The sequence below is a fragment of the Engraulis encrasicolus genome, chromosome 11 (genome assembly GCF_034702125.1).
Source record: "Engraulis encrasicolus isolate BLACKSEA-1 chromosome 11, IST_EnEncr_1.0, whole genome shotgun sequence".
Lineage (NCBI taxonomy): Eukaryota > Metazoa > Chordata > Actinopteri > Clupeiformes > Engraulidae > Engraulis > Engraulis encrasicolus.
In genome coordinates this window covers 38,194,116-38,220,657 of record NC_085867.1, presented here as the reverse complement: position 1 = coordinate 38,220,657, position 26,542 = coordinate 38,194,116, and the positions used below count along the sequence as shown (strand labels likewise).

General features: G+C 42.3%; 1 protein-coding gene across 1 annotated transcript in view; it reads right to left on the bottom strand.

Annotated features, from left to right (window-relative positions):
* The window catches only part of auh (AU RNA binding protein/enoyl-CoA hydratase), a 42,829-nt gene extending 16,528 nt beyond the window's left edge, over positions 1–26,301 (bottom strand). Inside the window, exons 1-6 of the mRNA XM_063210552.1 lie at positions 26,057–26,301; positions 25,193–25,260; positions 24,983–25,070; positions 22,937–23,023; positions 22,025–22,117; positions 20,620–20,676 (exon numbers count right to left, since the gene is read on the bottom strand). Coding sequence (XP_063066622.1) covers positions 20,620–20,676; positions 22,025–22,117; positions 22,937–23,023; positions 24,983–25,070; positions 25,193–25,260; positions 26,057–26,273 — 610 coding nt within the window. The 5' untranslated portion in view covers positions 26,274–26,301. The remainder of the gene's footprint in view (positions 1–20,619; positions 20,677–22,024; positions 22,118–22,936; positions 23,024–24,982; positions 25,071–25,192; positions 25,261–26,056) is intronic.
* Positions 26,302–26,542: the final 241 nt, after the last annotated feature.

The following is a 26,542-nucleotide window of genomic DNA, read 5'->3' as shown; positions in this document are numbered from 1 at the left end:
CTTAGCGTAGAGCCTACGTTATAACCTTACTGTCACCAAAATTGTAAAGACTATGTCTTAATCTGCTACTTAAGGCTGTCGGTACCGTCATAGCAATGTTGTTATGATGGCAGCAACAGCAACAGCGCTTAGTTACATTGGGATAGAGAAAGCGATATAAAACTTGACTTAGGGGGTACTCATGACACAACGAAAATGCTTAGGGGGTACACAAGACAAAAAAGGTTGGGAAACACTGCCCTAAAGGAACGTGCACATTATTCAAGTTAGTTGCAAGTATTTATGGGGGAAATGGTATGGAAAAGATGACATACAAAAAGAGAAACGGATGCAAAAAAGCAGAAACGGGCCTAAATGCATGTCTTAGATGAGGTCATTACCTCTTTCTGTTCCCTTTGTGATTAGAACATAACAGAAATGTCAATGGCAAAAGATGTGTAGCCCACTTGTCAAGTAAAAGCTGTAAGCTTTTACAGGGGCCTAACAACACAGAATTCAGTTAGATGCTCAGTGACAAGACCAGATACATTCACTGACGAAATATTTCACTTACAACATCACTTTCACATGAACTGCAATCAATCTTATAGCATCTGACAGGGTTGAGCAACGGCCAATTACCCAAGGGCTTTGATGGAAAACGGTGTTTACAAATGGGAGCACTGTAGAAACCGTTGCATAAGAGGACAGTGTGGCAAGACCAGACCAGAGAGAGAGGTCTGTTTGCCTCTGGCTTTGTGTCAGCTTCAGACCCCTGTGTGTGTGTGTGTGTGTGTGTGTGTGTGTGTGTGTGTGTGTGTGTGTGTGTGTGTGTGTGTGTGTGTGTGTGTGTGTGTGTGTGTGTGTGTGTGTGTGTGTGTGCACAAGTTTGTGTGTGCGTGTGTCTGTCTGAGTGTTCCGTCTTTAAGATAGCCAGTCTGTCTGTCTGCCTGCCTGCTTGCCTTTCTGCCCCCCTCTCCACACCAGCCTCTCTTTAGAGTCCAGCTGCCAGTGAGTGAATTATACAAAGTCCAAATGTAGGCCACTGTCTAACTGAACGACTGACTGAGTGAGAGAGAGTGGTCCTTTTATCTCTTGTCCCGGCCGATTATTAAGTCAATTCAGGTTAATGGCGTCACCATCTGCACAAATCAACAGCAGCCGGTCTGTGTTCTCCGTGTTCCCTCGCCTGTCTGTCTCACATGATTTTCACAATGCCCCGTTCCCAACTCTCATCTGACAAAAGTGCAGCACAAGAGCAGCAAATCATTATACTAGTGATTCCCAAACTTTTTTTGTCTAGTCACTAGACTCTAGTGTACCTCCTAAGCCTTTTTGTCACACCATGAATACCACCCAACTCATCCTCTATATCTCCTCCTCTATGCCAATCAGCAGCGGTTCAGTCCACTTGGGGGCCCAAGGCAAAATATAGACATGGGGCCCTTTTGAATGACTTCCACAGGTATTTACCAGGGCGGGATTGACTGTTGGGGCCCCTACAATCAGAGAGAGTAGAGAGAGAGAGGTTCCATTGGCCCATTGGTTCCGGGTGGGAGGTGGGTGAAATCCCCCTTTAGGCAGACCTAAAGACTGTTCTATTCAATGCTAGGAGTATTATGACACGCCCCTTTAGGCAGACCGGAACCTGGTCACGTTAGGTGCCCATAGCAACCTATTACGATGGCATATCTCTATATACTTAAAGAATCTCTGGCCCAAGTCTGCTTATTGGTAAAACGGGCTCTGATCCCAACGTGAATATATCCCATGCAGTTGTTATAATAATTACATTTGTACACTAGGGCTGTAACGATACTGTATCGAACCGAGAAATGGTGATACACAGAGTCATGATACTGTATCGTGATACAAGGAGGCAGTATCGTGATACGCCCTTTCAAAGTTTATTACCCATTAGTCCAGAAAACAACCTTATGATTTGATGTGATAGTGTTTCCAAACTTCAGTGGAGATGCATTTCAGAAATCGTGGGGTGTATCGAACCGTAGGTCAAAAATCGTGATACGAACCGAATCATGAGTTGAGTGTATCGTTACAGCCCTATTGTACACGTATCCCCTGCGTGTCTGTGTAAGCCTATTGGTACACATACCCCTGGTTGGGAGGCAATGCATTAAGACTTGGCTGTTGTAACTTTGCAGCTCCACATTGCCATTCGTGTTGAAGAAATAAATAAAATACCATGCCTGCAGACCACAGTGGTCAGAACGCTCACCAATGTTCTTGTGTAATACAGGGTAACATGTTTTCTTATGTGAGACTGACGAGATTTTGCAAGACATTCCAAGAAATCGTTGCATCAGATTATTCAAAGTTTTTTTTCTTTTTTTCGCGAGGGTATGATGACAGAGACAGACAGACCGACTGAGAGAGAGAGAGAGAGAGAGAGAGAGAGAGAGAGAGAGAGAGAGAGAGAGAGAGAGAGAGAGAGAGAGAGAGAGAGAGAGAAATTTGGGGTGGAAGTGGGGGAATGGGTGTGTATTCATTGATTTGTTGATAAAGATTGCTACAAAAAATCATATCATAATCATAAAACTGCCAACGGTCTAGGTGTTATGTGCTGTGTAAGAGTGTTGCAGCAACTCAAGACTTCCAAAGAACTCCCGCACACCCTCTTTTTTCTCTTCTCATTTTCTCTCTCTCTCCCTTTTGTCTTGTCTATCTGTTTTTTTTCACACCAAACTCTCCAGCACCCACCCTACCCTACCCTGTGGTGCGCCAATCACTTGCTCCCTCACTTTGCTGAAGACTGGGGGTCATTTTCACAAAAGCCGAGCTGCGGCGCGAATGACCCGCTTGCACAATCCCAGAAAAGTTCAAGGCGGTGGCGTCAGCAGCGGTAGCCAGAGCAATTTTAGCGGGGCAGCAACAGTGGTAGCAGCAGCAGCAGGAGTAACAGCAGCAGCAACAGTGGTAGCAGCAGCAGCAGGAGTAACAGCAGCAGCAGCAGCAACAGTGGTAGCAGCAGCAGCAGCAGTAACAGCAGCAGCAGCAGAAGCAGCAGAAGCAGACGCAGGAGTAACAGGAGCAATCGAGCACACTCCCCATGCAGCTGCACAAACATGTTCCAGCCGCCGGCAAAAGTCAAGGCTCCGGGAAAGGGAAAGGGCTCGCTGAATACCACAGAAGAAGAACGAGATGAATGGGGAGGGGTTGGGAAGTCATGACCCAACAAGAAAAAAAAAGACAGACAGGCATCATTTAAAAAAAACAAATCTAGACGCCTTCATGTATCCAGACAGTGCAAAATGTCATGGGTGTGTGTGTACGCAGAGAGAGAGAGAGAGAGAGAGAGAGAGAGAGAGAGAGAGAGAGAGAGAGAGAGAGAGAGAGAGAGAGAGAGAGAGAGAGAGAGAGAGAGTATGTTACAGCGAACGAGTGTGTGTGTGTGTGTGTGTGTGTTACAGAGTGTGAGCTGATTAATGAATTAATCGATAATTTGCATTGTGTGTGTGTGTGTGTGTGTGTGTGTGTGTGTGTGTGTGTGTGTGTGTGTGTGTGTGTGTGTGTGTGTGTGTGTGTGTAAGGGAGAAAGGAAAGTAAGATGTACGTAGGTTGATTTACATGACTGATATCAGTGGGAAAGAATTCACTGTTTGGGATTCTGGCGGAGAGGGCCTCCCACCCCCTGAGTTAAGTAAGAATTTCACATTCTTTTAGGTTAACTGTAAACCCCTGAGGAACTCAATTCAAGAGGCGTTCTGGGCAAGAAGGGCAAGCAGCATCCCCGCGCACACACACACACACACACACACACACACACACACACACACACACACACACACACACACACACACACACACACACACACACACACACACACACACACACACACACACACACACACACACACACACACACACACACACACACACACACAGGATGCAAATTATCGATTAATTCATTAATCATTAGTTGATAGTCTTATCGATCAACATACGACTAATTGATAAGCAGCGTTTTCCCCCCGAAATCTCAATGTTTCTCGAAAAAAAAACTACTAAATCTAAACATTTTAATTAAAAATTGAGATAAAATACCACAATTCTATCAATTCTTTAATCCAAAGGTCATTTAAATATTCCCACTATTCACACCCCTCTTCACATGGCCATTTCACCTGGGTCTCTTGTCAGTTTAATTGTCGATTAATTGCGATGAATGTTTTTTAATCTATCAAGGCATTGATCGATTAAAGTCGATTAATCGATTGCATCCCTAACACACGCACACACACACAATGTTTGTGTACACGTACCTTACATACACCTGTAGACATACATACACACACAAGCATTATAAAATGTGCAGAGCCAGAAATAGTCTCCTTTAGCTTGTGCATCCATGTGAGACAGGCAATACTGGTTGTCTCTACTACTCTACGGTTATGGAACACTGCCCTTGAAGGATCAGGTTTCTGTAACTCTAAACTTTTAGTTTATGAGCATAAGTGATGTCTCAAGCTTCACATGCACTCACTCGTAGCCGCCAAGTCCAAAACCCACATTTATCCACACAGCCACGCACATGCGCACGACTGGACGGATACGCAAGCACACACTGTTGCCCAAATAGACCTTATAGCTGCACGGGCAACCGATTCCTTGGGGGGGACATGCCCGTCTTGACACTGGCACCTGCCAACCGGCCAAATGCTGGTAAAACATGGCTGAGGCTAGTAACAATTTTAATGTCACTAGCCAGTTGGCAGGTAGCTTATTCTAAGGTATGATATCAGAATAGTCTATACTCTGCACTTTGAGCTTTTTCTTAAATAAAACATTTGATACACCAGGGGCAGTTACTCTGTTTGTATTTCTTTGATTTAACAAATGTGCACTCATTGTGCACTCTTCTTCTTCACTCATTCTGAGGTTAGATGTACAGCGTCATGATAAAGAAAAAAATGTGGCTAGTAGAATAGCTGAATGGCTAGTGACTTGGGATAACCACTAGCCACAGTGGCCGTCAAGGAAAAAAGAGAATGTCAAGCCCTGGTATATACACTTGAGACGTAAAAAATAGGTGTACCGTTTGTCCATTCCAGAGAGCAGAAGGCATCTGTATGCCCACTCACTGATGATGTCCGCGAGTGTGTTTTTTTGCGTTTTTGACTCTGTGTGTGTGTGCGTGTGTGTGTTTGTGTGTGTGTGTGTGTGTGTCTGTACCATTTCTCTTTTTTCCACTGCCAGTATTCTGGTAGGCCTACACAAGTAGAGCTCGACACAGCACGACCGCCACTTTTTGCTTTACGATTGAGCTGTGTCGTACCTATTAGAAAAGCAAAAAGTGATGGCCGAGTCCCGCTGTGTCGAGCTGTAGGCCGACCAGAAAACCGGCTGTGGAAAAGTAAAAAAAAAAAATTACATATTAGGACTAATATTTATACATTAGGACTAATGCACAATCAATGGTGTACACAGACAATTATTTTTTCACACAATTAAAACCCACAGCTGCAGTGCACATACATGTACAGTATATGCGTGCATGCAGAGAATAAAGTAAAAGAGTAAGTAAAAGTAATTAACAGTGTAACTGAGGAAGCATCAACGCCTCACTCATATACACTAACAGAAAAGAGCAGCTTCAACAAACGACTGCTAAGCCCACTTATTTCTTCGTGCAAGTGCCCCTAAAAAAGATGAAAGGATCATGTTTTGGTCTATTTTACCCAAGTGTTTGCCAATGTACACCTTGACCTCTATGCAGCAAAAAACAACAACAACAAAACAAAAACACAGGAGGAGGTAGAGAAACAGCCAAGTGAACATCCACACAGCTGGCTTAGCTAGGTCAACTTCATAACACACGCGGGCACATGTGTCCCTGTTGCACGTTTGTGCTGCTGTGCGCGCAGACATAAATAGCCGGTGATAGACAGAACATGCATTAAGACCAGCGGCGGGGGAAAAATTGAGCTCTGGTTGTTGTTTGCGCTGTAGAGTTTGTCCCACTTTCCCCTGCACCCTAACCCACCTCACCTCACCCCACCCCACAGCAGTCAAGCCCAGCCGGCGGGAGTACAAGTGAGAGCGCAAGTGGCGTGAGTCAGTGAGTGAGTGAATGAATGAACGAACGTATGGGCAGACATCCGGACGGGCAGGCGAGTGAGGCAAATCAGTGAGTTAGGAGCGGAGGTCTCGCCTCTGCGCTGCCATGACGTCCACTGCTCCAATTACAGTCCACCATCTATCGCCTGGCAACAAGGCTGGCCTGTGCTGGGGACTGTGTGAGTGACACGGGTCAAACAAAACTGTACCTGGACACACAGTCAATGAGAGTGCATCTCAATGGTGTGAGTTCACACAGGGGGTTCTAGCTCTCCATCTCTCTCTCTCTCTCTCTCTCTCTCCTACTCTTTCTTTTTGTCTCCTTATTTCTCTCTCTCTCTCTCTCTCTCTCCTACTCTTTCTTTTTGTCTCCTTATTTCTCTCTCTCTCTCTCTCTCTCTCCTACTCTTTCTTTTTGTCTCCTTATTTCTCTCTCTCTCTCTCTCTCCTACTTTCTTTTTGTCTCCTTATTTCTTATTTCTCTCTCTCTCTCTCCTACTCTTTCTTTTTGTCTCCTTATTTCTCTCTCTCTCTCTCTCTCTCTCCTACTCTTTCTTTTTGTCTCCTTATTTCTCTCTCTCTCTCTCTCTCTCTCCTACTCTTTCTTTTTGTCTCCTTATTTCTCTCTCTCTCTCTCTCTCTCTCTCTCTCTCTCTCTCTCTCTCTCTCTCTCTCTCTCTCTCTCTCTCTCTCTCTCCCCTGTCTCTCTCTCTCTCTCTCACTCTCTCTTCATCTATCTCTCTCTCTCTCTCTCTCTCTCTCTCTCTCTCTCTCTCTCTCTCTCTCTCCCTCTCTCTCCCTCTCCCCTTTTCCCTTTTCAGCCGCCTTCTTCCAACAGCGCCATTTACTCACTTGCGCCCTTTTGCGTCTTTGTGTTTAGCTGAATGGCTCGGTGTGCTCTCGCTGGCCAAATTAGAGGTAAGCATTTCCCCCAGTCTTGCCTCTTTACCTCTGGCTATTTCTTGCGGTGAGTAAGTTGGAAGCTGTGCATCTGTATCATCTGTAATTTAACACTAACTTTTCAATGCCTTCTCAATTCTCACGCTAGTTTGTTGTCTGTTAAAAGATTCAGGTGGTAATGAGCTACTACAAAAATGATCCCCTTCCCAACCATTCTCTGAACAAGCCAACTTGATAAAAGATACCAAAAACCTGTGATCAGTGTGGCAATTACAGTGTAGGATTTACAGCTTACTTGGCATACAAACAACGGAAAAAAACACACTTTACTCGTCTTGTTAACAGTTCAACTTGTGGTCTGACCTCCCCTTCTGTGTACTCCAAGCCAGTGATTCCCAACCTTTTTTTTAATTTTCTTATTTCTTTGTCATACCATGATACTCAACTCATGGTCCATCCCCTCCGCTATGCCAATGTGACTATATTGCATTAATTTATTATCATAACATCTCTCTCACATACCCCTTGCCGTGTATTTGCGTACCCCTAGTGGTACACATACCCCTGGTTGGGGACCACGGCTCTAAGTGAAAAAATAATGATGAAAAAAAAATGAACCAACAAAGAAAAAGAAAAGCAAAGTTACAGTGAGCTGAAGTGAGAGTGGCTCAATTGAGGCATTTGGGACAGCCCAAATTCATTTTGGGTCACAGGTACGAACTAGGTCAACTGCTCTTCTGGGTCGAGCATGTACTGTTGAGACAACTGAAATTTGGACCACGGACAAATAGCCTTTCATTTTCTTCATCATGGCTGCAAAATAAGAAGCAAAGGTCATCTTCAGCAGAGATGAATCTTCTAGCACATTTCTGATTTTAAGGTAACTGCAGTGATGGATGTGCCAGTCTCTGCAAGTGTATATGCAATTCTGTTCCACAATCTTCACAACTGATATCATATTAAACAAAAAACAAGGATGAAGAATCACTTTTAAGAACGCAGAGCTTGTGGTGAAGACGAACAAAAAATATTGAAGATGACTTGGGATGTCTGTGGCCTTCTGTAAGGTTTATGTCTGAAACAGGACTCCATATCAGTGTTTACCACAGATCAAGTAGCATTGTCTTGCAAATGTTGTGGTGCAAATGACTGTGCATGTCCAAGAGGGTACACACACAAAACATTTACACTAGTCCGTCTCTCTATGAATGAATGAATGAATGAATGAATGAATGAATGAATGAATGAATGAATGAATGAATGAATGAATGAATGAATTGCGCTGGGAAAGAGGCAGAAATTAGAATACATTTCTGCTTGGTTTTTATCCTGTGGTACTGTTGGTCTATTTATGAGAAACATACAAAGCGGATTCCAAAAAAGTTGGGACACTTTGTATTTTGTGAATAAAATCAAAATTGTGGCATTTTCAAAACATTCAATATGTTAATAAGGTAGAACATCATATACAGACAACATATCTAACATATTTAAGTGGTAGGTCCCAGTGTATCAAACACGATGACTTGTACTCAGAATTTGTCAGTGTCCACAAGGGGGTGCCACAAGGATCGGTTTTAGGTCCCCTTTTATTTATCATGTACATAAATGATGTGGGTCGGAATGTGTCTGATGCGAACATGCATTTTTATGCTGATGACACAATAATTTATTGCTTCGGGCCATCCGCCGTTAATGCTATTGAATCACTGCAGAAGGCTTTTGATGTAATCCAACAGACATTTTTACAGTTAAAATTGCTTCTTAATGCTGATAAGACTAAGCAAATGTTGTTCTCAAAGCCAAGGAAAGTACCATCAATCATCCTCTCAGTACTCACCCTTGAGGGAACTGAAATTGAGGTGGTACGTTTGTATAAATACCTGGGTATTTTGCTTGATGATACTTTGACGTTCAAAGCCCACATTGAAAATCTTGTGAGGAAACTTAAACTAAAGTTAGGTTTTTTATTTAGAAATAAAATTTGTTTTTCCGGAAGCGCCTTGTCTCTGCAACATTTGTATCCATTTTAGACTATGCAGACCTGCTGTACATGAATGCTTCATCCCAATGTCTGAGTAAGATTGACTCTGTGTATCATGGTGCCCTGAGGTTCATCACTAACTGTAGGGCCCAAACTCATCACTGTGAACTCTATGCCAGAGTTAAATGGTCTTCACTGACTACCAGGAGACTTACTCACTGGTATACATTTATTTACAAGGCAATACTCGGACTACTGCCACCTTACATCTGCAGCCTAATCACAGTGAGGAATATTGAGTCTTATGGTCTGCGCTCTAAAGGCCATTTGTTACTCTCTGTCCCTTGCTTCCGCACAGAACTGGGGAAGAGGGCATTTGTGTTTTCAGCCCCTACCTCATGGAACAATCTGCAAAAGGACTTGAAACTAACAGATCTGATTCCATTGAACGATTTTAATTCCAAGATGAGATCACTTGAGACAGAGTCTATTGTCTGTAACTGTTTCAATTGACGTTTTATTTTACTTGATTTGTTATTTTAATGCAACTGTGTAATTTTAATTTTGTAACTTGAGCCGCCACTTGGCCAGGACACCCTTGTAAAAGAGGTTCTTAATCTCAACGGGTTTATTTTTCCTGGTTAAATAAAGGTTAAATAAAAAAAAATTAAAAAAAATATCAGTTGTTAAAGTCAAACAGAATTATTGTTTTGAGGTAATTATGTGGTCATTTAAAATTTCACCCTTGCAACAAATCCCAAAAAAGTTGGGACAGGGCCAATAAAATGCTTTTTATATTGGATAAGACTAAACACAACACAAGGGATGAGACTGAACAGTCAAATACTTTGACTGATGGAATCATTTTATTCAAAAAATAAATATTTTGATGTGCGAGACATGATTTCAGCAGCTCAACTGATAGGTGTGTTCTTCAACTTGTTTACCTTTTTGTTATGCTTAATATGTGGCATATCCTGACTGCAAGAAAACAATTTTGTGACCTGTATGATGGAACCACACTGTTGGAACATAGAAGAGATTGACATTTGCCACCGTTATGGGGCAATATCTAAAGGCGGTGCTCCAAAATATAATGCCTTGGTAGCTATGTATGCTGTTTAAAGTCTGTATATATCATTCAACATTCATTTGAATGCTCTACATGAGTAAGAAGACCATAACCAAGGCACCTTTGCACCCCCTTACCATCATATATGCTCTCTTTAAGACTGAAAACTAAATCAAGCTGAAGTATTCATTTTCTATAAAACCTGGAGGGTGCATGACTCCTAGATTTTAAAAAAAGGATGAAATATTTTCTATTCTGTAATCAGAGGACAGTTTCACATGTCTCCTGTCCATCTAGAATGAGCTTTCCGCATGCAACACTGTTTAACGTCTGCATCATGTGCATTAATCAGGTGTTGCGTTTATGGTCATTTTTTCAAGAGCTGTCATTGTTGGAGTGTCATAGTTTGCTTATTGACGACGAGTATGTCATGATCTCATAACTCATGTAATGATTACACAGAACTCTATATTACGGAAATAGGCCTTATATGCCTGCAATTTTGATAATTCAATCTTTCTGTGTAATAGATAAGTAATTAGCCCCTCAAAATCTTCGCTTCTGAGTGCCACAGCCTCTCTGTGATGGTATTTTATTTGTGCATTCATGTTGGCAGTCAATATAGTTCCTTTTAAAATATTCTTCCTTGTGTTATTTTTAGAATTATCCAACTATTACAACATGTTTTGGCCCTGTCCCAACTTTTTTGAGATTTGTTGCATGGGTCAAATTTGAAATGATAACATAATTACCTCAAAACAATAATTCTGCTTGACTTTAACAACTGATATGTTGTCGGTACATAATGCTCTACCTTATTAACATATTGGATGTTTTGAAAATGCCAGCATTTTTATTTTATTCACAACATACAAAGTGTCCCAACTTTTTCGGAATCCGCTTTGTAGCATATGCTATTAAGTTTTGAGTCTGGGGGATTGCAAAAAAACAAAACAAAAAAAACACGAACCTATGGTCTGGAACTACAAAACAAAACACAGTAAAAAGGCAACCTTGCACTTTGAGGGTTGATTTCGCGATGGTTACAGCATAGCCCAGCGTGAGGCAGCCGCCCTTGTCCCTCCCTGTTCACCGTGTAAACAAGGCCGACTTGCTGAACGTGGCGAGGCACAGCTCGGCCAGTACATGCCTCTGTTGCAAGACGTTATTATGACACCTCTCAGCTTCCACGGAATGTTCTGTCTTGAGTGGTGCAACAACATGACACCTGCCTGCTCTGACTGACAGAGGCTCCCATTACTAATGCGTCACTGGTTTTCAATGGGCCACCAGGGGTGGGGAACCGTTTTCATTCAAGGGCCGCTTCAAATTTTATGAAGTCCCCCCAAGGGCCATACTATTAATAATAACCAAGATTTCCCCCTGCACTTTAGACCTATATTGAAGGTGGCCACCTTAACAACAGACCCCTACCTTCACTAGGTCCTCTGAATATGTAACTTCATTATATTGAAAATTCATTTTAAAGATTTTTAAGAATTTTTAATTTTTTAATTAACAAGGGCCAGATAAGTCGCCTCAAGAGCCATAAAGGGCCCTCGATAAATAGGTTCCCCTAACTCTGAACTATAAATGGGAAAGCCGACAGGGGTGGGAGGGGCGAATGGGGTCAGTTGTCCTGGGCCCAGGGTGAGAGGGCCCCCAGAATTGGGTGCTCAGTACATTGTATAACTTGCAAGCATGCAAACTGGTTAAGGGTGAAAAGGTGAGAAGGGTGCAACAGTCACGTAACTGTGGTAGAATGTATCCACCAGGAGTGTCAAACATAAGGCCCGTGGGCCACATGGTTCAATCCATCCCCAAGCGTGTAGAGGGGAAAAAAAACTACCGGTATGAATGTCAAAAATGAAGTACATCTCTACATTGCAAAGTTGCTGCAGTGGCTGAACAGAATTCAGAACAAAATTTGCATGGTGTTCCTAATGTACCCACTGTCTTCCACCGCAAGATGATGGACTAGCAATTTTTTTCCCGATATGAAGCAGAACTTTGTGATACTTTGCAATTACGTTGCTGGTCTGGCCGCCTTCATATAAAATTGGCTGTAGATTACCCCTGTGCCAAAATGAGTTTGATAACCCTGGTCTACACATTTTTAAAATATAACTACGCCTGCAGTACACCTGCAGAGAGGAGCTCGTTTCATGCGCTGTCATTCAAAATAGTATGCAGGGCGGGATTTCACCGAAAGGTCTTTGCGCGGTTGAGACTTGGGTGAGGGGGCCCCTTTCAGATGACCTTGTCCTGGGCCCGGCCAAAGCTGTCAAAGCTTACTATACATTTGGTGCAAAATAACATAAATGACAAATGTCTGATGGTGTGGCATAAACCTTTCTGTGAAACAAAAGAAAACTGCACTTCGGAAATACGGTACGTGGGTGGTTGACGTTTAAGGGCGTAACGCCAAAAAATTCCTGAATAATTCCTGAAAAAAATGATGGATAAAAATTGGAAAAAAAATAGAAAAAAATGAAGCACTTAGTGGTCTGAGGAATTTCACCTTATTTTTGCCATTTTTGGGAAAATGTGTCCTGCATCAACACATAGCATAGGCATGTCACACCGCAGGAAAATGGAGTCACACCACAGGGAATTCACTTCATTATGGCAATTTGAATCCTTTTGTATACATGACTGACATCTGAGCTCATGCTAACTTGATAATGATATTGTGTTTAATCTTAATATGTGTTTTCATTAATAAAAAAGCTTTTTTTTCCTCCTATAAGAGCAGTCACACCACAGGACACCATAATATGAACCTAAGCATTGCGTGACAGAAAGATTGCAATATGAAGACATATTTAGAGGTTAAGAGTCACCTTAAACTTCCACAGCACTCTCCAATAACTGAGGTACTGACTGGTTAGGAGCCAGTCTTTAAGACCCTTGTAGTTTGCCTTGCAGCTGCCCATTCACAAACATTGACATACATGTCACCCCACAGGACGCAATTTGTGTTATGAAATTGAACTTGTAGTTAATATTACAGTCTTGAGTTTTTTCCACATTCACATATCTTAATCTAAAGTTAAGATTTATGCAATCATGCCAAAATCTTCATACATTATTCAAAATGTTGGTTAATTTATATATATATTATTATATATTGTTTCATTAATGTTACAGTCACACCGCAGGAAATTTGACATATAAACCTTTACATAAATCTTAACAAAAACGTTTCTTCTCATCTAAGACTAATATGAAACATAATGTACCACATCTTCTTTCATTGACATTTGTTTTTTAAAGGAAAATAACAGTTTTGTAGGTTTTTAACCAATGTTACGAAAAAACAAGGCGTCACGTCTCCCACCCACATACAGAATGGTCTTATTCAAAATCAATAATAAAGCTTCTCTTTCTATTCCAGAGGCAAAACCGTACTCTACAACTAAACGACCTTTCATTACACCCTCCACTATTGTCTTACACGAGAGGCATCATTCATGACATCAATACAGGCGTTTTATTGGATAAATCATCAAATCATACTGTTGCACCATTTCATATCACTACTAGGGCCAAGGAAAGGTCAATTACCGGTATGTCAAGGACATAATGACCAGCAAACCTCCACATATGGCAAAATTAGATGTGTGCTCAATAAACAGCACATACAACAAAATCAATAGGTTTTTTTTTATCTGACCCTCTTTATCACTGACAGGTAAATTGATACCATGATACCATTTCATCTATAATTTCAAAGAATCCAGAATTGCTGTCTATAACATGGATATTAGTGGAGTTTTCCAAAACATCCTGGAAGATTCATGCCTGTTGAGTGAGAGTCAAGTGTGTGGTTGTGTGTGTGTTTTTCCTGTTTAATGTGAACGTCCTGAGGCAACATTGCAATATCCTGCTGTAAATCAATAAAATAATCTACTTCTATCTAATCTACAGAAACCTACATGGCGTGGTATCTACCTAACAGACAACATCCTATTGAGTTGTAGATCAGAGACAAAGGAAACCAAGCCAACTAACATCAGAAACGCTGGAATGCAGTCCAGTGCAACAATGCAATGCAAAGCACCTGGGACTGTGCTATCCATCCACCACCACATGTTTTCAAAGCAATTAATGTCGAAATCAAACCAAACACTCCGTCACATATGACCCAGATGCAGAATGTGAGAGAGAGATTCTCTCACACAGACACAGACACAGACACAGACACACACGCACATGCACAGACACACACACGCACACACACAGACACAGACGCGCGCGCACACACACACACCACACAAACACGCACGCACACACGCACACACGCGCACACACGCACGCACACACGCACGCACACACGCACGCACACACGCACGCACACACGCACGCACACACGCACGCACACACACACACGGTTTTGGTTCTGTTTGGAGTGGAGGAGAAGTGAGATACATATAGTGCATACAGAAACCAACTCCCTGCTATCGGAAAAAAGGTTCTTGGCTACAAGGTCAATGGTTACAGTTACAGTTACATGCAGGGAACCTTCCGATTTTCAACAAAATACTGGCAGTATCCACTTACGCAAACTAACATTTGATATTATGCATCATGAGGCATTATGAGTAACTATGATAAACTATGACGTACCTTATAGTTTGTTATGAATGCACTCATAATGCGCTATAGACATTGCCACATGTAAAAGGAATACAGTATATTAACGGACAACATTCTGCTTGAATCCGCAATACTCCCAGAATGTTTTTGTGTTGTTATGACATCCTGAAGAGTTCTATAAGCCACTCCCCCTTGCTACTCTACTCTAGCAGGGTCTCCTGCAGCCATGTTGACAGTGACATTCTCTACTCTCTCTGGTGACATCAGGTCTTTATCTGGTCCACAGCACTGGACCACATTTAGCCTCAAAAGTAAACACTACTCAACCATACGTAAATGACCTACGTACACACACAGGCACGCACACACGCGTGCACACACAGGCACGCGCACACACAGGCACGCGCACACACAGTCACAGTCACACGCACACACACACACAGTCACATACACACACACACACACAGTCACGCGCACACACAGGCACGCGCACACACAGTCACACACACACACCAAAAATACTGAATCAAACAAAGATATCGCAAACCACGCCCACTCAATGAAAAAGCGTGTGCTCAAGTTGGGTCTCCTAAGGGGGCGTTGTCCCCTACTTCTTCTTCTCTTTTTGAGGTGTTTGCGCAAGACGTGCGCTACCGCCATCTACAGCGCTAAGGGGACTTCATTGATTCTCAACCTCAGGACTCCGAAGGTCTCCTAACCGAAGGTCTCCTAAAGGGGCGTTCACCCGACATAAAGTGGATACCGGAAAGGTTGGTTACATCCACTTTCTTTGCACACACACACACACACACACACACACACACACACACACACACACACAGTCACACACACATGTGTAGGCACACTTGCACATGCACTGCACACACATGTTGCTTCCTTTGTTATTTTCCACAAAGACTAAAGTAAACTCAATAAAATAAACAATATGAGCACACCTAGTGAGAGGGGCTGGGTAAGTGGAGCTGGTAGGATAAGGTTCTTTCCCACCGGTCTCTCTCTCTCTTAGAAAAGAGAGAGAGAGAGAGAGAGAGAGAGAGAGAGAGAGAGAGAGAGAGAGAGAGAGAGAAGATGGAGGGTCAGGGGAGGAAAACAGGTACTGTACAGGTTAGTGCTCCCCCCTGCTGAGGGTCCAAGCTGTGCTCCTTTTTCCCCACTTTAGATAATTTGCTCTTAATTGCTGGTCAGCAGACAAAATGACTTAAAGGAAATGGGTGACACGCCACTCTGTGAAAGTGTCGGAGAGAGAGAGAGAGAGAGAAAAGGAAGAAAGAAAGAAAGAAAGAAAGAAAAAAAGAAAGAAAGAAAGAAAGAAAGAAAGAAAGAAAGAAAGAAAGAAAGAAAGAAAGAAAGAAAGAAAGAAAGAAAGAAAGAAAGAAAGAAAGAAAGAAAGAGAGCCAGAAAAAGAGAGAGAGAAATAAAAACAGTGGGTGGGATGGGGTGGGGGGCTTTTGCTGATGTCTTGACACCATTTCCAGAGAGAGAGAGGGAGAGAGAGAGGGAGAGAGGGGTGAATAAATCTGAAAGACCTGGCAGTGAGCCAAGGCTCTGGTGACCCATTTTCAGACGAGCGCAAGAAAGACGGACCGCTGCAACAGGCTAAACTGGAGCGGCCACTTCTCTTCACCTCCATTATCATCTCTCTCTCCCCCTCTCTCTCTCTAAGTGGTGAAATCGACCAAGTGTTGCTGTCCTTGCAGCTGAACAACACATAATCAGGAGGTGTAGGGCATTCAGAAAAAGAGGCGATGGTTAAAAAAAACAAAAACAAAAACAAGATGAGTTAGACTGATATCACAACTGAAAAGAGAGCAGATGCATTTGTGATGCACCCGCTACTGGTACTCGCGTAGTAGCTGTAGAGAGTAAAAACAAACCTTAAAAAAAAACATGGATCTGGCTCTTGTTTGTGTACACTCTGCACATTTCGAAAAATATGGGCCGAACGGTCAAGCCATCAAAAGTGCACGACTTTTCATTTCGCCAAAGAGCAACTCGACTAAACTCCTTAAAAATGGGACAAATATTTGGATTACATTTGATGCGCAGACATGAGTAATCCGAATGAGTCACTCACCAAATACCCCCAACAAATGCTACGAGCACAGCAGTGTCATCTTAAATATAGAAAAAAAATATAGGCGACATCGAGATGACAAAGAAGAGTCGGGGTGTGTGTGTCAAGGTGTGTGTGTGTGTGTGTGTGTGTGTGTGTGTGTGTGTGTGTGTGTCTGTGCGGCAGCAAAATGTCAAGATCTAAATCCCAGTGGGTGTATAGTGAACGGCGGGGGGAAGCAAAGGCCACTCCAGTCCAGAGTTAGGCCCCAAAACACAGCTCTGACTAGGCATTGACATCAGTCCAATTAACAGCAATAAGCCAGAAGACCTGTTGTGAAAAAAAAACTCTTTGCTTCCAGGAACGGAACCTTCTAGAACTCATTCTGGTGGCGTTTTTTTTTTCTTTCTCCCTTCTTTCTTGGTTTGTGCATAGAAGCTTAGTGGAGCGGTTTCATCACGCAGTCTGACACAGGACTTGTCTGAAGTGTTCCCATAACAGCCATGTAATTTATTCACTAATCTCTCAAGTGCCATCAACATAAAAAGGCACCACTCTCGATACAGGAACGAACTATGCTCTGGAATAAGCGCCTCTAAGAATAACCACGACATTTGAGAAACCTGGAGGGAAAAAGACACAAAAAAAACGCTCTCTCACACACACACACTTCTCTCTTCCCCATTCCTGCCACTTGAATGTGGCATTGTCCCCCATTTCCTGCACTCCAACTGTATTTTTAGCGCGAGGTAACCGAAGTGGTAATCTCGTTTTATTAAAAAATTCCAGGGACGGGGGTTTTACCCCCTCGGAGGGGACGCAGACACAGGGTGACCTTTGACCCCTGTGAGCGATCCCGCTAAGCCTCCAAAACCCGGTCAAGAGCAGCTGGAGGAGCGAGAGCCACAATAGGAGGTGGGTCACTGACGACGTCAGAATGGTGGTACAATGGTACCTCTATTGTAAGTAACTGTTTTTGTTTTCGTATGTTTTCGTATGACTAGGCACTGACATCAGTCCAATTAACAGCAATAAGCCAGAAGACCTGTTTCCGTATGCTTCGTAAAAAAACGAACCCCTCTTTGCAACTGCACTTGTTGTTCTGTATATCTCCTGTGCACTTTGTATTTGCTTGTGATGTTGGCTTGATTATGTCCTCTTTTGAAAGTCGCTTTGGTTATCAAGCGTCTGCCAAATGCAATGTAATGTAATGTAATGTTTTACTGCAGAATCTGAAACACATATTCACTACTTGCCTATCCACTACTGTTAATTGCTAGGCATTCATTCATGGAGAGGCGAGAGCCACAGGAGGAGGTGGGTCACTGACGTTTTTTTTAGTTTCAGACGTCAGAATGGTGCAACAGTGGTACAATGGTACCTCTATCTATTGTATGAAGTAAATGTTTATGGTTTTTTTTTAGATGCGTCCCACGCATCTCTATAAGAGGCTTTGGTGTCCGTCCGTCCGTCCGTCCGTCCCTCCGTCCGCCCTCCCGTGATGTGTTTCCCTCCCGTGATGCGTTTCTGAATTGTGATTCCCTCCTGTGATTCCCTCTTGTGTCCACAAGGTGGCAGTCGCTCAGTTTTGGCCTGGAGCTCATGCGTGCAAACCAACCGTGCTCTTTGCCAGTGAGAAAAACATGGCGGCACTTCCTGTTGATTTTCACATGAAAGTTTTGCTTAATTTAAAGACCCTAAGCGACTATAAATGTTGTGGCTTCCATATATTGATGTAAAAGTGCCCCACGAAGTAATGAAGCACAACAAAGTTACTCCACATTACCATTTGACCACTCGTTTTTCTATGCTAACAGGGTAGCTAATGTAGCATTGTAAATGATCCAGGGAGAAAGGGGGAAATGTTGTGATTTCAGTCCGCCTGAGGCAACGATTTTCGTGGGGAAGATGACCTGCATCTCGGTGGCATTGAACCACGCCCCCGTGCCTTATTTGGCTCGCTCAGCACGTGCGTCCTCAGTCCAATCGCAATGCTTTATTTTCCCCAGACGTTTAATCGCATTTAAGTGAAAGTGCCATGTATACACATCGCAAAATAACTCTTAATCCGATCTATTTAAATCGCATTTATTAAATCGGACTTAAAAACATCATGTACACGTAGCCAATGTCTCATTGATTAGTTTATGGAACTTACGGTTTGTCTGTTACGGTCCACGAAGACAATATCCACGTGAAAACGCAAACGCCTGCAAACCACTGTTTTGACAGAAATACAGTTCACCTGTCGCCTACTCTGTTTTCTTCCCAAAGCGGCATTTAAAAGTATTCCATGAAATCCAACATCAACGTCACTTCAAATAGGTGACAGCATCATGCTCACACATGAAATAACACTTCAGTGAGGGGGGGACATCACTGCTGCTCTCATATTAAAGTGAAAAGAGAATTTCACATTTTAGTTTATTTAATGTAGGCCTATGCAAAATTGCAAATAGCCTATTCATTGAAATCTGTCCAGAAAGGGTTGTAATGTTTGCCTGTTTTTTTTATGTTTGTAATTAAAAAAAAAAAAAAAAAAAAAGTGATTAAAAAAAAAAAAATAGCCTAACAAAAATAGAGATTTTATGTTAAAAAAAATGTGATATGGGATGGACTGATGGCCCCCTAAGCTAAATTCGCCTTAGGTCCCCACATTGCTAAATGTAGTGTAAGGGATTATTTTGAAAAGACAGTAACATGTAATCAGCAATGCATTACAGTTTTTCAGTAAATTGCCCAACACTGTTGAAATCCTATGGTACTTTTTCAAATCCAGGCTTATACAGTACATGGTAGGCTTATTGATAAATTGCCTTGACAGGTTATGAGGAGGCCAAGGGGGCGTTTGGGCAAAAAAGGTTCAGAACGGGCATAGACGGACGCATCTGTTGTCCGCCTGTCGGACTTGTTTCGTATGCTTTTACTGCATAATCTGAAACACATATTCATTACTTGTACATTAATTACTAGGCACTCATTCATTAATTTAATTTATACAAAAGTGGCATTAACTGTGGTTGTACCGCCTGGCGTTTGTTACTAAAAACTTGCAATGAACAGGTTAAATTACAGAACAGAAAGCACATTTCCAAGTGGTCACATACTGTAGAGATCCCTGACAGGGTTAATGAGCACACACACACACACACACACACACACACACACACACACACACACACACACACACACACACACACACACACACACACACACACACACACACACCACCACTGCCGGTAGCTGTGTGCGCACGCGCCCTCTCTTGAGCAATTTACTATTCAGTGTCACCTGGCAACCTCAAATCATAATAGTTCGAGCTATGCTAACAACAGCTTCATAGACAATGGTCTCTTAATTAACACTGACTGAGATCAGCGTGACAGATATTATTCATAGTAGATGTAATCAGAGATCAGATAATGCCATTTAATTTATCAAAGTAAGAATATGACTACCACATTGTCATATTGGCAGGTCTGGATACATTCTCTAAAGCTATGTTGTAGCCCATGACATCTGGAATTAAAATTTAGATATAAAAATGAAAAATAAAATGTTTCTCTTCATATTAAGGTCCGTGGAAGTGAGGTTTGACAGCTTTCACAGGCTTTGATTTTTCGACATCTTTTGGAAATGGGCAAACAAGGTCAGAAAACCCACTGGCATTATTGCCGCCATCCAGAGCGCAGATGCAGATTGCTACTACCACATTGAACGACAACAAATCTGCATGGCATTGCAAACCTTTCTCTGGCAATCAAGGCTTTCTGCCCATTAAGAAAGCCAACTGTTTCAAATAATAAAAAAGGCATCAACTTTAAATATCTTGTCTTAATTATACCTGTTGTGCAGGTAAAACTTTGGTTGTAACATTGAGTGTTTTTTTTTTTCATCAGCACGTGAAAATCACAGGGCAAATGTCTTTGCTTACCAGCACCAGGGATGATTGCTAGCTTTGCTTCCACCAAACCCATCTTTGCAGAATTAGCTGTGGAAACAAAAAGAAACATAGACATCCATCAGTGCAAAGACCTCTCTCATTTCAGCAGCCTCACAAAAAAAAATAAAAAATCATTACACTGTTGCCACACTGGCAGGTACTTAAAATAGACTCCTGACGGTTGTTGCTCTTGGCAATGATTTGCACGTTTAAAAATGTGTGAAAGCATATGGGGCATCATCATCATCATCATCATCATCCGTGCTGATGCAGTCGTGTGTGTGTGTGTGTCACAGCACTCCTAGTCTCGTGTGTGTGTGTGTGTGTGTGTGTGTGTGTGTGTGTGTGTGTGTGTGTGTGTGTGTGTGTGTGTGTGTGTGTGTGTGTGTGTGTGTGTGTGTGTGTGTGTGAGATTTGGGGATCCAAAAGGGGGGTAGGTGATAAAAGATGATCAGAGACATCTGTTTCCCAATGATTAAATATGGACCGCTAATTAATTCTTTGACAGTGCTCTTTTCAATGAGTTTCAAGACACGTGCACGCACGCACACGCACACGCACACACACGCACACACACACGCACACACACGCACGCACACACGCACACACGCACACACACACACACACACGCACACGCACACACACACGCACACACACACACACACACACACACACACGCGCACACACACACACACCAAGTGGAGGTTGAAACAAATGCATCATATTATGCAAAAGCTTTCACTCGAGTAGAGATCCATATGGATTCATGTTTCACGTGTTACGCTACAAAAGACAAATTGTTATATGAAGAGTAATCATGACTCGGTGCTCGGTACAATATGAACTCAAAAAAAGAAGTACAGCACTCCTAGTCTCATGTCAGTATTTACTGCCTACTGTTAGCCAAGGAAGAAAGTATCAGAGATAAGTGATCATCTTTGACAAGCATCTTCAGAAATTACATTCACAATGCAAAATTGTCGTCTTTTCATAACCTAGTCAAGGGAGGTGTTCATTGTCAAGGTAGCCACCTTAACTACAAGGTGCTGTGTGAAATTATTACAGAATATTGAAATGTCACTTTGTACGCTGACAAACAGCTTTGTGTAAATAGGACATAGGACCTACGCACACCGGGTACGACAAAGTGCAGAGCACTGCTCCGCAAAAGTCAGATTCCATTGTTTTCTATACAACCCCGCACACCGTCACCGATGGACATCGACTGCCGATTAGAGACGAGTTCTATTTTGTCTGAGCCGACCATTGACTATTCATTCTCTGCTGTGGTGAAATCGTGTGCCGGAGTCGGAATTGTGTCGGAAGCCAAAGTGCTCCGCAGTGCTGACGGAGCCGATGTGCAGAGGACCATACAAGGACGACACGGCCAACTCACCTGCTACTCTGATGTCACAGGCCAAAGCCATTTCAAGCCCTCCACCCAACGCTGCTCCATCGATGGCTGCGATCGTGGGCATGGGCAAGTTACCTGCAGTTGACATCCAGAAACAGTTCACATTAAAACCGCAAGCTGCATTGGTGGGCCATCGCACCTACAGTTCATGGGCATGGCATGCCGTCTCATCACAGGCCCAAGAATGAAACCATTTGTAGCGGGAGGGAGTTGGAGAACAATTTATAGAATTAGTAATAAACTGGTCGTAAAATGAAGTGGTGTATTGGGAAAAGAAGAGCATGTTGTTTGGGTCAGGCTAGACAGATAGCTAGTTGACTAGACAAATAACAAATGGACACACAAATAACTACTCTGCATACATGTGTAGACAGAAAGATTTTCTTTTAAGACTGCTCCTAAACTGGCAAATTTAACCATTTCATTTCAAATCTTGATTGCCTTGAATCTAACGTTGCTGTCTTTTTTCCCACATGGATCATTCTGTGCATCCAGGGACTTCTGTCGTGATAATTTGTCCACAAGTGTCTGCCTCACTCCCCGCAAACGTGATAATTTAATTAGGTTTCAACAGGCGCCAAGGAAATGTGATGGCGTTGCCAAAAGATTGTTACAAATGAGTCAAAGCTTCCTGATATGTTCTTCATTTGAGAAAAAAAACCTTTGAGCTTTGTTTCTGCCTTTACAAAAATGTAGCAGAAAACAAAGGCAAATTGAAAACAGGCAAAACAAGCAAAACATCTTGTTTTATTTTCTAAATATTTCAAAAATCCGTTTCAAACATAATACTGACATTTGAACTCAAATGAAAAACTGCAGAACCTCAAGTGTCACATATAGCATAAAGGACAAGAAGACAATAACAGAGACTGATACAGAGCATGACTTACTTACCAAGTTCGGTTATCAAGGACCTTGCCTTAGTTACAAACGGTCCCACTTCGCTTTGCTGCATTTTTGCCCTCTCTTTCAGGTCTGCCCCTGTTACAGAAGAGACAATGTAAACTGGAGCAAAAAATATAGGTGTGGTAACCGTGGTATGTTTTTTTTTATTTTATCTCTGTACTCTATTTTTACCTTCAGGATCTTCTAGACTGACTGTGCTTGCCAGAGTTTTAGCCCTCATTGGCCATCCAAATTTAACAGTGCATTGAAAGTAGTTTACCTACTTCTGCAATGTAGGCCATGCAGGTCTTAACTTAGCATGACGGGGCAAACACAGTGTTTCAAGACCAAGTGCTACTTTCTTCACAAGCAGTGCAATAATCGGCACACTTAAAAAGATGCACTCTTCTGCAGTCAATTTCTATCAAATTGTCATACACCTCATTTTGGCAAGGGCATGCATAATTTAGTTGTGTGTGTGTGTGTGTGTGTGTGTGTGTGTGTGTGTGTGTGTGTGTGTGTGTGTGTGTGTGTGTGTGTGTGTGTGTGTGTGTGTGTGTGTGTGTTTATTTCATTCACAAACAGTCATACATTGTATTTTTTCACCACTGTACAAAAGAAACCAATTGAAAGCAAGAGCCCACTCTCTCATTTTATCATGTTTACTGTATTGCTTAGTTTCCTTATCTTCCAATAACCACCTACAGATTTGGCCAAAAGTTTGGACACACCTTCTCATTCAATACATTCTCTTTCTTTTTGTGGCTATTTATTGTACATTGTGGAGTTGGCGGAGGGCACCAAAACTGTGCACAAACAGACACAGAATTATCTGCTTAACACAAAAATATCCATTCTAGCAGTTGTCCAACAGCAATGTCAGCTGTCTATCCACCTGATGTCAACACAGCACAACTGACGGTCCCACACATTCAAACAAGCTTGTTTGTATCTATTTACAAGTAAAAACACCCAGTTAGTCAAGTCAATCTTAATTGAACACAAAAGTCATCCAATAACTCATTAGAATTGTAGATCTAGAACTTTCAGGTATTTTTAGTGTAGCACATACAGAAATTCTATTTGTGCTAATGCACAGTTTTGATGCCCTCCGCGAGAATCTACAATCTGCTGTAAATAGCCACCAAAATAAAGAAAATGCATTGAATCAGGAGGTGTGTCCAAACTGTTGGCCTGTACTGTATGTGCATGACTGTATCACACACACATTTTATGAATACACAGAGACCCTAAACTTAGTTCTGTTAAGTATTTTTTTCCTACCACATTTCTGTCACCCATTTTACTAGACTGTTGGTCTGTGTAACTCCATGAAAATTATTGAATGATTTGATTGAAGGTAACCTATAGGGCCATACATGTGAATATAAACTAGGATGTTATTGGATTTCAAACTTCACTTTAGAATCTATGATGAGTGTTCTAAACAAAATTAAGAGAGACTCGGGTGAGTCCAAAAGCCATATTTGGCAAGGCCAGTGTCAAAGTCCAAATAGTGAGTCCAAGACAAGTCCAAGTCCATTAAAAAATGAACTTGAGCATTAAAGCCCTGTTATCCAGGATAGCAGGTCTAGCCCAAACAATATGAAAGGGACTGATTTTAAGCATACTTAATTTATACAGTATAAATACAATAAAATAATCACAGATGCATGTCCGAGGGTTTAGCATCAGAACCCTTCCTCAGAGAATCGTATATGAGAGAGAGATAAATCAGGCGGGTTCTTTTCCAGTATCCACTTTACGTCGGGTGAACGCCCCTTTAGGAGACCTTCGATTACTTGTAGGAGACCTTCGGAGTCTTGAGGTTGAGAATAAATGGAGTCCCCTTAGCGCTGTAGATGGCGGTAGCGCACGTCTCGTGCAAACACCAAGAAAAGACAAGAAGAAGGAGGGACAACGCCCCCTTAGGAGACTGAATTTTGAGCACACTTCTTTGCATTGGATGGACGGGTTTTAACGGATCTCTCTCTAGAATATCTCTGCCTTCCTTTCCCAAAATACTCTCTAGTCTAACTGTGAAACAAGGTTTACCTGCACAGAATATCCCTGGCACCAAGCTGCATATAACCACTGTGCGCACTTTGTTGTTCTTCTTCACAGACTCCACAGCCTCTGACATCTGGAAGACGACAAGATGACATGAGATAGTTACTACTTTCATGACCCACTTTTTCTATGGCTGAAGTTCTCAGTAATCCAGCTATGATTCATTTTATGCAATGATCTCATGTCTGCACTCACCATTTTAACCAGATTTTTGCTGATGGCATTTTTTGCTTTTGGTCGATTGAGTCCAAAGACTACAATTCCTGTTCAATGACAAGCACAGAGTTTATAAAGCAAAAATAAACACAAGGTATGCCAATAATGAACTGTCAACTGGTAATGACAGCATAACGACACAGAAATGTACCTACTGCTATTATGTTATGTACTGAGCAGAATTTTTTTTTTATTCAATACAATTCGTTCATTAGAAGTGTCTAGTTCTACCAAAGCAAGATCATGGTAGTAAAAACAAGCATCACTCCTCAGCATTCCATCCGCTTCAGGCAAGGGATCACGTGCACTCACTCACCACCACAGATTACTAGCGAGAGTGCGAAGAGGAGCTTGCTTGTAAAACTTCAGTAGTTTTCAGAGGTTAAAGCGAATTATTTAAATCTCTTTGGTGAATAGTTGACTTGGTTTACTCTAGAGGTGGTAGAGTTCTGCTGTCGAACTAATGTAAAAGAAAAACGTGAGCAGTGCGACGTCAAGCCTTGTAAGTAGGTGATAGGTGAGCAGCATGACCGTCTGCACACAGACAGCATTCGTAACATCTGGCAGCAGGTGTTACTTTTGTAACTCTGCAAGTTAACTTTAGTGCTCAGCATACATAGTAACATTAGCCGTGCGCTTGCATTCTTTCCAGCCTCATTCGTGATGCAAACCCTTTCCACAGCATTTCCAGATGTGCTCAACTAGTGTGCTAGCTGTTAGGGAAAACTCACAGAGACACCCCTTAACTGATAAACAGGGTTATTGCTTTTGTCCGCGTGTTGATTTTCGTTAAGTTAGGCACACATCATCGAGGAAAAAGTGGTGCTGTTTCCTAAAATCTACCTGAATCATCACCGTCCAAGTATCTAACGATTAGGTCGTCTCCCTTCGAGTCTGAGCTGTATTGACGGGCTCCTCCGTACGCTGTCGAGCGGACATATTGTACTTTGTTGGCGAGGGCATGGTTAACAGTATCCTGCGATCTGCACACTCCATCTAGGCAGTTCGTTTGGGACCGAATCGCCTGAAAAAGGACTCTGCAACGCGCAAGCACCGCCATGCCACTTCACTGCAGTGTTTGTTTGACTTTCAACTTTGAACCGGTGACGTAGTTTGTAGTCACGTGATCAACTATTTCTGTCGCAGAATGGAGTTCCCCCAATGCGATACAGTTTTGGCACAGAAATAACTTATGACATTGACATAGCTGCGCCGCAGGGTGCTCTTTTATTTAGCTGTTGAACGCCTATTTAAAACAAACCATGCTCTATAAGAACATTATAAATTAGGTGCCATTTCCATGATTATGAACTTGAACTTGACTTTTTT